At 30.7% G+C, this 11987-nt stretch overlaps 1 protein-coding gene across 1 annotated transcript; it reads left to right on the top strand.

The window, feature by feature from the left end:
• Positions 1-4724: 4724 nt before the first annotated feature.
• LOC109340176 (ethylene-responsive transcription factor ERF114-like) lies at positions 4725-6145 on the top strand. Its single transcript, XM_019577767.1, has 2 exons — positions 4725-5208; positions 5746-6145. The coding sequence occupies exons 1-2, from the start codon at positions 5025-5027 to the stop codon at positions 6099-6101; spliced, it is 540 nt and encodes a 179-aa protein (XP_019433312.1). The 5' UTR covers positions 4725-5024; the 3' UTR covers positions 6102-6145.
• Positions 6146-11987: the final 5842 nt, after the last annotated feature.

Genomic DNA, 11987 nt, shown 5'->3' on the forward strand with positions numbered 1-11987 from the left:
CTCCTGGTTTTGAAGATTACAAACATCCTTCTCATGTCTACAAATTAAAGAAAGCCCTTTATGGTCTAAAGCAAGCTCCGCGAACGTAGTATGATCGTCTAACAACTTTTTTGATAGAAAAAGGTTTTACCAAAGGAAAGGTCGACACTACTCTATTTATAAAGAAAATAAATCATCATACTTTACTAGTTCAAATTTATGTAGATGATATTATTTTTTGTTCTACTAATGAAAATTTGTGTAGTGAATTTGGCAAATTGATGCAAGGAGAATTTGAAATGTCCATGATGGGAAAGTTAAATTACTTTCTTGGACAACAAATCAAATAGCTTGATAATGACATTTTTGTGAGTCAAACCAAGTACTGCAAGGATTTACTAAAAAGATTTGATATGGATGACTACAAGCCAATAGCTAATCCTGATCTAGCACATACATAGATACCAATGAAAGTGGAAAAAGTATTGAAATATCAAAGTGTCGAGGTATGATCGGATCTCTTCTTTATTTGACTGCCAGTAGACCTAATATCATGTTTAGTGTATATCTGTGTGCATGTTATCAGTCTAAACCAAAAGAATCACATTTAGTTGTTATTAAGAGAATTATGATATATCTAATAGATACAACTGAAGTTGGACTATGGTATCCAAAAGGAAGTATTTATGAATTGGTTGGATATTCGGATTCAGATTTTGCCGGATGTAAATCCGAAAGGAAAAGTACAAGTGGTACTTGTCACATTTTAGGTAATGCTTTAGTTTCTTGGTCTTGCAAGAAACAAGCATGTGTTGCACTAAGCATTGCTGAGGCTGAATATATAGCAGCAGGTAGTTGTTGTGCCCAAATGTTGTGGCTTAAGCAACAATTACGAGATTATGGCTTAGACTTAGGCTGCACTCCGCTGAAAACTCCGCTGAAATGTAATAATACTAGTTCTATAAACCTTACAAAGAATCTCATTATACATTCTACAACCAAACACATAGATATAAGGCATCACTTCCTAAGGGACCATGTTCAAAAGAAAGATGTATCTGTAGAATTTGTTGACAATCATAATCAACTTGCATACATTTTCACTAAACCCTTGGCAAAAGAACATTTTTACAAAATTAGACTTGAATTAAGCATTATTGATGAAGCTTACCTGTCTTAACATGCTTATATGATTATATGTTTGCTTCATTACTATTATCTCATGCCTACTTGATCTTAAATATGTTTATTTGTGTTCAAAAACTTAAATTTTTGGGTTAAAAATCATTTTCATAGCTTATTTTTGCCTAAAAATAAGTTTTTCTGGGGTAAGTAATCGATTACACTGGAGAGTAACCGATTATAGGGTAAAACAACAAGTTTCAGTAACCGATTACCCCAAGTGAGTAATCGATTACTCAAAGTTGTTGTTTGAAAAATTTTAAAATTTATTTTTGAGTAACCGATTACTCAAAGAGGGTAATCGATTACTCTGTGCTGTTATATATAATTTCTGCATTTTTCAACTCATCTTCTTCACTCAACTCGTGTTCTCTTCTTCTCAAAGCTCCCCAACCTCTAAAAATCTTGTTTTTGATCCGTTTTGGGTGATTTTTGTGTCCATTCATATCACATTCTCGATTTTAAAAACTTCTAACCAACCATTTTCGTGATTAGTGGCTTGAATCAAAAAACCCCAAATTCTCCAAAAACCCAAAAACCTAAAATCTCAAATCCATGGCTTCATCTTCTAAATCAAAGAAACAACGCTCCAAAACCACTTAAAGGAGTCAAGGAACAACAACTTTGGAATGCAATCCTCTAGGATGGAAAACATGGATATAGATGAAGATAACTCGAAGCCTGAATCTTAGTATATCTATTAGAATTTTCTTGTTATTCTACTTTAAAATCTCGGACAAATTGTTACTTAGTTGCTGTTTGTTTTTGAGTTATTGTTGCATACTTCTGGACAAATTACATTATGATGTCTTATGCTTTATTATTCCATTCCTGATATTTTGATTGAAACATCTTATCTAGTCACTACATTAATTTTATATCTATTGTGTTATACATCATGCATGCTATATATGCTATATATCTTGTGTTGGACTCTTGGCTTTTCTACTTTTTGATGAGGTCAAAAGGGAGAGAAAAGTTGGGAGAGTGTATTTTCTGTCAAAATTTATTCCAGGCGCTTAACTCCAAATGAAAGGGGGAGCATACAAGATAGGGGGAGCATACTCAAGACAAGTCAAGATATATCGCAAAGTATGCTACTCTCAGAGAATTCAAAAAACTACACTATCAAGAAGATATTGGTTTGTCATCATCAAAAATGGGGAGATTGTGAAGAAGATCTTCGCTCCTGACATTGGCACGGTTTTGATGAAGACACTAACATCACCAAAAAAGAAGAAAAGGAAAAATACTTATGAAGACAAAGAAGATTAAAACTTCAAGATAATTAGATTAAGTCTCTATAGGTACTTCTATCCTAAAACTCTTACTTATGCAAAGTAGTAATGCTCAAACCATTTTTAAAGAATAATTAAACACTTTAAAAATACTTAAAACATTTTTTGAAATAATGTGTAACAGGTTACTTCATTCAAGTACCAAGTTACATGTGTGAGAAAAAGAGTTATCCAACTTAAAACTGATTAGAGGAATTCATTACTGTATTTAAGTAACAGATTACTGTATTTGAGTAACATATTACTGAGTAACAGATTACTCAAATTGCTGTAATCGATTACTGTAAGTGAATTTTAAATCACTGTTGGACAGAACATTTGGGTAATCGATTACTCAATGCTGTAATCGATTACTGAGTGTTGTTACATCAATTTTTCAGATTTGAAACTCAAGAGTTTTTATCCCAAACGAAGTGCCTTCATTCCAAACAATTTCTGCTCTTTCATAAAGGCACAATGGGTGATTTGAAAGCCTATTTAAAGGCTTTAGAACTCACAATGAGAACAACTCTTTTAACAACTCTTTCACACTTTTTCTCACAACTTTCCTACACTTTTCTGAAATAATTTTCTGTGCTTCTAAGCAACTTGAACTCAAACTTTCAAAGCTATTTTTCTGAGTTGCTTGAAGTAAAGTGTTTCAAAGTTTTAAAAACTTAAAGGGCATTATTACTAAGCATATAAAGAAAGTTGATTGGATTGTAAGTGATATAATATTTCATACGTGTAAAGGCAATCTAAAGCCATTGTTGTAATTTTTCATTCATTGCAAACAATCTTTCTTTCACAGGATGTGAATAGAAAGGGGATAGAGTGACTTGGAAAAGTGTTTTTCCAAGGTATAAATATTAGTGAGTGTGTAAGGTACAGAGAGATCTCGGGGTGAGATATTTTAATTACAACTCTTAATATTTAGTGGAAAATCTTTTGTGCTGTAAGAGTACTGGACGTAACCTTCGGTGGACAAGAAGGTGAACCAGTATAAAATACTTGTGTACTCTCCTTTGTCTTTCCTCTTTAAGTTATACTTGTTTATTTTCTTCAATATTATCCGCTGCACATTAACTCTTACATTTTGCAGAAAAAGTTACTATAATTTTAAGTCAACTAATTCACCTCCCTCTTAGTTACAATCATGTTCTTACATTTATATCTTTTTTCTTTTTCACCATATTTCATTTATATCTTATTTTCATTTAGGATATTCCAGAATCCATATGCCTTATTAGGAAGTGTCACTTTCAGAGATTAAACTTTGACTTTTTTTGCTTGGTTTAATTTATACCCTAACTAGTAGACCAAATTTTTTGTGAGGTATTTTTACATTTTATATTATTATCTTCTAAAAATAACAATTTATTTTGACCCAAGGAATATATGTTTGAAATTTGGTCTAAACTCTTAAAACTATAACAAACATGCAGCAAGCGAATTTTTAATGAAAGAATCAGACAAAAATAGTTTTTTTCTAAACATTAAATTTGTACAATTTAAGTAATATGTATTTTAAGATCGCAATCCCTTTAAGAAATATTGAAAATTTTAACTACTAGTTTACAAATGTTGAATGTTACATATAATCTTATTAAAATTTATGATGACTTTGCTAACCATTACCTAATTAATGAATGAAGTAGTTAAATTATGGTTGACTTCAAACGTATTGTAAGTGTATTTCACATAAGAAATTTAGAGCATGAAATTAATTAATCCTCCAAATTGGAGTTAACTTTGACAATCTAATTTTTATGTTTGGAAGTGCTTTTGGAATTAGCTAGAGTCACAATTCCCATTAAGATCTGATTCTCATATATAACTTTAATTTTCTTAATTTTTAATAAATAATTATCTTTTGTTCGACGATACTCAGTCACAGAAATTTTTTCGTTTCTATGTCCATATCTAATCAAATTTTCACAATATAATATTAAAATATTATTTTCTGCTTTTATTATTTTCTTTTTCATTTGAATAAAATTTTCTAATATCGTAAGACACAAATATGATTCCCATCCCATACCCTATATTTTTTTGAATATTATAGTCCATGAAGGACATACCACACACAAGTTAGCTTTGGATTCATGGTATAAAAATAATTTCTTTTTATATTTATAGTATAGTTTTAGGCGTATACTTCATAGCATTTTAATACATATAATTAGCTAAGCTAGTTTTAATTTCACATCAAATGTGAGATAATGAATGCAGATAATCTATTTATCCATAAAAAATAAGACAAAATACCACCACAAAAAACATATAAAATATTAGATATTGAATTAAAAAATGCCAGAATCATTGAAAAAATTAACATTTGAAAATGACAATGCTAGGAAGAAATTAAAAATCAGAAGACTTTTTTGTTCTTCTTGATTCTGCTTAAAAGTCACTAAAGCAAAGCCCTAGTTGCTTCCCCTCTTATCTCATCCTAGCTCTATTTTTGTTTTGTTTACTTTCTTTCCTATATTACATAGCATAATAAGAAAGATGTTTGTATGGTTAATACTTAGAAACCATTGATCAAAGTTAACAAATAATAAATAGCTAAAGTGGGTTGAAAACATGGAAGGAGGTGATGAAGAAAAGGAGCAGCTATTCCCAGTTTACTCTAATCGGTCACAGAAAGACATGTCAGCCATGGTCTCAGCACTTGTTCAAGTCATTGGTGGCACTCAAAATTCAGTGCATGAAAAAGATTCATTAACATCATCAGAGATTCAACAATCCCAACCATCTCAAGATCAAGGTATGTCCCTATCTATATATAAATTGTGGCTTAGTCAAGGAGGCTTCCTTTTTGTGGGGTTCAAGTGTCTTTTTGTAGGTTAAATTTTGGAGGGGAATGAAGGGAAATGGAAAGCTTCAGAGTTATCTCATCAGTGTATTTCATAGCTCTCAAGCCTCCCATTTCCCTTTCTTCCTCTCCAAAACTTAACTCGCGCAAGCAAACCCTAAAGAGAGTAGATGTATGCAGCCTTACCCCTATAAGCGGAAAGACTGTTTTCAAGATTTGAAACTGTGACCTCATAATCACTAAATAACAACCTTATTATTACGTCAAACTCATCATAGTAAAATGATCACTTTTCATGGACCTACGTTTTGGGATCTTACACTATGTATGTCATAGCACAATATAAATTTGTATAAACTACTCTATTGATTTTAGTTCTTCTCCTTTATACTAAAAAATTAAGGTAAACTTTGTTTTGAAAATACAAACTTTAGTTCTTCTTAATTTTGAACATACATGTGTGTGTGGGTGTGATGATTTGAATCATAGGGAACATAAGAAGAAGACACTACAGAGGAGTGAGGCACAGACCTTGGGGGAAATGGGCAGCAGAAATTCGAAATCCAAAGAAAGCAGTGAGGGTTTGGCTTGGAACTTTTGAAACAGCTGAAGCTGCTGCACTTGCATATGATCAAGCTGCTTTTAGTTTCAAAGGTTGCAAAGCTAAGCTCAATTTCCCTGAAAGGGTCCCTATTACTAATAACACTCAATTTGTCTCAACCACCGAAAATTTTTACCCTCACCCTCCAAATTATTCAAGTCCTTCACAACTTCATGGAGGTGAGAGAGTGAGAATAACAACAACTTCATTCAATAATTGTTGCTATGCCTTGTTTCTATTGTAGTGATATGTTTGTTTTTTATTGTCCTTCATCAGCTGTCTCTTCTTGTTCATCATCATCTTCTGGACTTGTATCTCAACAAAATCAAGAAGAGCTTGTTCAATTTTCAATGCAATTTGGAGCTTCTTCTTGTACTTCTGAGCCTGCTAGGAAGAGTGAAATGGATGGTACACTTTGAAGAAGCAAATTATACTTTTATTCTTATGATTTAAAATTAGGCAAGATCACCAACTTCGACAAAGGTTTATAGTCCAATTTACATATTGTATGTCCATCAACTAGGTGAACCTGAAAACTAAATCCAAATCATAAGAAATGTGAGTGAATGACTTAACCAAAATTGCAAACTCTTATGTCCTGCATCAATATCTATAATTCTATATTGAGTGTGGATTCACTTACTCTAAGAGTAAGTTTTTAAAATTTACTTTTCATCTCGACCATCAATTTTATGGACATTTAATATTTTAGATCTACTCACTAATTTAAACCATTAGATTTCCTTAGAATCAATGACTAGGATGAGGAGTAAGTTTGAATCTATTCCCTTCTATATTATATATATATATATATAGTCTCACTCTAGTTTATTTTAATTTCCTGCTGTTAGTTACTTTCATGATTATATATACACATATATATATATATATATATATATATATATATTCATTGAAATGTTTGTTTAAAGAAGTATGTAACCCATGCATAAGGAAAACAATGAAGACCGGTTATTATTATGTGAGCATGACACTACTAATAGTCTATTTCATGTGGTCATCTCTATTTATTTTCATTAAACTATATGATATGGTATATCTAAGTATTTACATACATAATCAGTAATACATGTTCATTCTCAGCTAGCCAAGTATATGATATATCTATGACAAACCCATTTCACTTACTGAATCTTGGGGTGTATTGAAGGATGTTGTTATGCATGTAAATTGTTGTTCTGGCATTCATCAAATAAAAAATGAAGCAGCTGCAAATATATTACACTAGAGAATTATGAGCCATATTTTACAGGTGTATAAATGTATATCAAAAGCACATAGTACGCATTTAAATGGAATAAGAAAGTAAGAGAAGATGGTTTGAACACGCACATAAATTCTGAACCTGTAAAGTTAGGAAGGACGGCGAAACCGCGTCCAAATGTCGGTTTTCATAGTTCAATTTTATTGCCGACCGCCCAACTAACATTATAAGTAAAGATGCATCTGCATGAAATTAAAGCTGATTAAAGTAATGGTTTTATCAACTAGGGAAGAATAATCATAATCACGCGATACGAGTAGATATCATTTCTGGTAATGGAGAGATAAATAGTTGAAAGAATAATATGATATAATATTTATATCATTTTATATACAATAAAATTATAGTTTTGCCACTGAAAATAAAAGGAAAACAGGAACTTCTCTCTAGTAATAGAAATAATTCTGATTAATAAGATATTAGTTCCTTTGCCAATGGCTTAGAAGATACATTTAATTCTACCAAAAAATAGTGGAAGAAAATGACTAACTCCATTTAATGAGGGATAATTTAGAAAAAAACATATAATTGTTGACAAATTTTTTTGATATTATCAAAGATATCTCCTCACCCATAAACTAATTTTTTAGGGTATGTGATTGGCACTCTCAATAAATATCACTTTCAAAATATCAAACTCATAATCATTTTAAAGTCTAACAGAAAATTATACTGTTAGACCAATGTAATGACACTCACAAATTTAATGACACTCACAATCTACCAAAATAGTCTTATGGAGAAAAAAAGGATTAGATGTAGCGTTAAACAAATTTCTTATTAATAAAATTTCAATCGTGTTCAAATAAAAACTTTCTTTATCATTTTCGGGTGAGTGAAAATCTCAATCTCAAATAAAAAGTGAATGAGAGATGAAAATAATAAAAAAAATACTTCTCTAATTTCATGTGTATTGTTTTTAGGGAGCATATTTTTTATGTCAAAATGTAAAGTTAATATAAATCTAATTCACATTTTAATTTGGTGACTGATAAAAAATGAGTAATTCGTACATACTTCAAAGTAATAAATGTGTTTCCTTGTTTTCACATGCTTTTATATTTTCACACATTTGAATTACATGTCGTAGCAGTAGTATTTATTGTTTGTCTCCTTCTAATGTATCATTCCAGATATGTATAATAAATAACTAAAGAGTAAATGAAAGATAAAAGTATTTTATTTATTATAATGAAAAATTGTGAAAATAAGCAATATTCAATGAAAATATGAATTTTTGGGTAGCATGTGTTTGGAATTCCAAAAAAATATATTTCAAATGTAAATCTACTATAATAATTACATCTATCACTTAACATTCCAAACCTATTTGTGCCAAAATGTGCAAGCTACTTTGAGAATCAAATTATAATTATAATTAAACCAAATGGAGTATATATTGTGAATAGAAAAATAAATGTTGGAAGATGTTTATCTCTTAGTAAGTTATCTTGGCTTTACCAAATTAATTAAAGTTTAATTTGACAATTCATTACCACCAAGTTAAATGGCATTCTATTTATATCAATTTATATTTTTTTTTGTAAGAGAAATAATATATATGATATGCCAATTTAAATTTTGCATTTGGTATTAAAAATAATAAATAAAACGTGTCACTAAGGATATATTTTATATCGATTATTCATGAAGTGCTCTCAACACGCTTGTGTAGGACGAAAAGATTAATCAGCATGCAGATTTATTTTCTTTGGCGTTTGATTAGTCCACAGATTACAGAGAAAAAGGTTAACATCAACATAACAGTTTATAGTTGAAATATGAAGTATATAGTCCAAATTACTAACTTATAAAACAAATTTGTAAAGTAGCATAAAGGTCGTTCAATTATTCAACGGAAGGTTGAAAATCCAGCTTGGACAAAAACATATCTAACAATTATTCTCAAATATCCTAATCATATAATATTTCGCTGTGAATTCCTCAAATCAGTATCCTTTCTATTATTGAATGTTGAATGAGTCATCTAAACACTGAAGCTTCTCTTACACTTGATAGCAAAAAAATGGATACTTATCCTACGTATATGTTCCGGTCAACACGCTAAATTTAGACCTATGGTTGGAATAGGGCTGCAATTTTTATTAACTACCTACATTTAATCCTTTAATTCCACATTAATGGATATTACCGTAGTTGCTACTTTTTCTAATTTTTTGGACAAAAATAAAACAACATTATAGTAATGTTCATTTTGTATTTTAATTGATTTATATGATTCAATTCTCAGAATACTCTGATTTAATCAGATTTATTATGTTTGGACTAGATTTCGTCCGCTTTAAAGTGGTCTAACTCCTCATTCGACTAAAACTATGAAACAAAGTCATTTTCGAGTCTAGTTAGAGATTAGACTGATCAAACCATCTAGTGTAGTCGTCATATAACATTGGTAAATATAATATAAATTTCGAGTGATTTATTTATTTATTTTTGCTAAGAATCTTAATTTTGATAATTTACTACCCTTAGTTTTATTTCTATCACCCAAAACTAGAATATGTCAAGAACGACCCTAACCAATAGAACATTCTTTTATCAATAATAAAAACTATTTTTAAAATATAAAAAATTCCATGAGAGAATATATTTACCTCTTTGTTTGGTTGAAGAGGAGAGAAGGAAAGAAGAGAAGAGAGCAAAGGGAGAAAGGGAAATGTGAGAAAGAGAACTGATAGAAATTGAATAGATTGTTGTATTGTTTGGTACGAGAGAAAGATAAAAGAAAGAGAAAAGAAAATGTAGATATAAACTTTCACTACGCCAAAGTTGTCATTCAACATCACTTATTTTAGATGTATAACGGTGCTTTCATGCGCTTTCTTTTTTACCGCAGTAGTATATGGTCATCATTAACAGCACTTCACACACACTGTTGTATTGATTATATACCACAACGTGACACAAAAAAGCATTGTCATATAGTGCATCAATACAACAGCATATCATCCACAAAGCGTTGTCATATAGTGCATCAATACAACAACGTCTCGTCTACAAAACGCTGTCATATAGTCTTACATAAACAACGCATTTTATAGGCCTTATTAACATTGCTTATGGTTGCGCTGTTGAAGTTCATATGTTTAACAACTCGTCACACGCATAATTATGTAGTATTAATAATGTACAACAACGCTTTCTATAAAAAGCGTTGTTGTAGTTATCCTTTACAACAGCGCAAGTCAGAGCTTCCCCTAGAATTCGTTGTTGATTTATATAGATTAATACATGCACATTTATTAGCAGAATAGACATTATCAACAGCACAAACATTTATACATTCTGAACAACACAGACACATTAATACAAACTAGAAGTTTGTTTTATTAAACATCAATACAATACAAAATACAAACAATGAATATCATGCCAATTATGTTTTGATGGAGTACATAATTACAAATATAAAAAATTACACAAATTACAAAGAAACAATGTTACACAAATTACAAACAATCAAAATTAAGCTATAATTATAAAAAGACTACTTGCATCTACTTTTTCCTTTTCTTTGATTGTTTTTGTCTTGTAAGGTCATCCTTGTTTGAAGGAGCATATTGATTTACCCAATGTCCTTCATCGTGATCATCTTTTGTATATAAATCATATATCCGTAGTTGGTTCGCTCTCACATGACTGATATGTCCCAAGAAAAGGATCATCTTCATATTCTTGGTCATCAATATTATTGACGATTATTTTGTTAGTTAAAAGAACAATGGACCATTTCATATCAGGTGGATTACTAACATAGAATACTTGTTGAGCTCTTGATTCTAGAATAAATGATTCATCTTTATATCCTAGTCTATTAAGATCCACTTGCATGAACCCTAACTCATCAATTTGGAAGTCATTGTTGTTATCAACCTACATACAATAAAAAACCGGCATCCGAAACATTGTGTAATCCAATTCTCATATGCCTTCAATCACTCCAAAGTATGACATGTTCGCATATATTCGGTTTCTATCTTTGCACTAGACATGTGTAAAGTTTCAGCAACAAGAGTCACACCACTATTTTGCATTTTACTTTGATCATCTTGTTTTTTCGTATAAAATGTGAACTCATTAATTAGGTAACTAGTGTAGGATAAGACATGAAAGCTTGGACCATTAACTAACCATTTCAATCTTTTGGAAACCGAATGTGAATTTATATTCAACTCCTCATCAATGTGATTTTTAGTCACTTTATGAAACACCGATTATGCTCTTTGGAAATCCAATTTTCATTCTTACTTGGATAACACTTCCTTAGCATCTCCTTGTGTGCTTCATCATATGGCTCAACCTCGTCGATATTATGTAAAACATATAAGTGCGCTTGCTCCAATTCGGTTCTTGTTAGTCAACATTTCATTCCCATTAACACCTTCACCAAATGTTTTTTTTTTTTTTGCATATCGAGGCTTTGGAATGTCCATGAAATCAGCATCGGTAAGGTATCTGGTACAAAAATCAAGAGCTTATTCAACAACATATCGCTTGACAATACAACCCTCTGGTCTTGACCGGTTCTTCACATACCCTTTTAATATCTTCATATAACACTCAAAGGGGTGCATTCATCTCATATAGGAAGGTTCACATAGTTGTGTCTCTCGAACAAGATGAATACTTAGATGAACCCTTATGTCAAAAAAAGGTGGGAAATACATTTCAAGCTCACACAAAGTCAAAATAATTTGTCTTTGCAATGCATGTAATTTCTCAAGGTCAATCACTTTGCTACAAATTGCCTTGAAAGAGAAGCATAACCTAGTTATGGTTCCTCGAACTTTTTTAGGTAGAATTGACCATATTCCAATAGGCAAGAAA

Source organism: Lupinus angustifolius, unplaced genomic scaffold (genome assembly GCF_001865875.1).
Source record: "Lupinus angustifolius cultivar Tanjil unplaced genomic scaffold, LupAngTanjil_v1.0 Scaffold_146_50, whole genome shotgun sequence".
Taxonomy (NCBI): domain Eukaryota; kingdom Viridiplantae; phylum Streptophyta; class Magnoliopsida; order Fabales; family Fabaceae; genus Lupinus; species Lupinus angustifolius.

What these genes read in the sequence shown, in the direction of transcription:
- LOC109340176 (XM_019577767.1), top strand. Translation starts at nt 5,025, where the DNA reads ATGGAAGGAGGTGATGAAGAAAAGGAGCAGCTATTCCCAGTTTACTCT. An exon ending in CCAACCATCTCAAGATCAAG is followed by an intron (nt 5,209 to 5,745) that starts GTATGTCCCTAT and finishes TTTGAATCATAG; the next exon opens with GGAACATAAGAAGAAGACAC.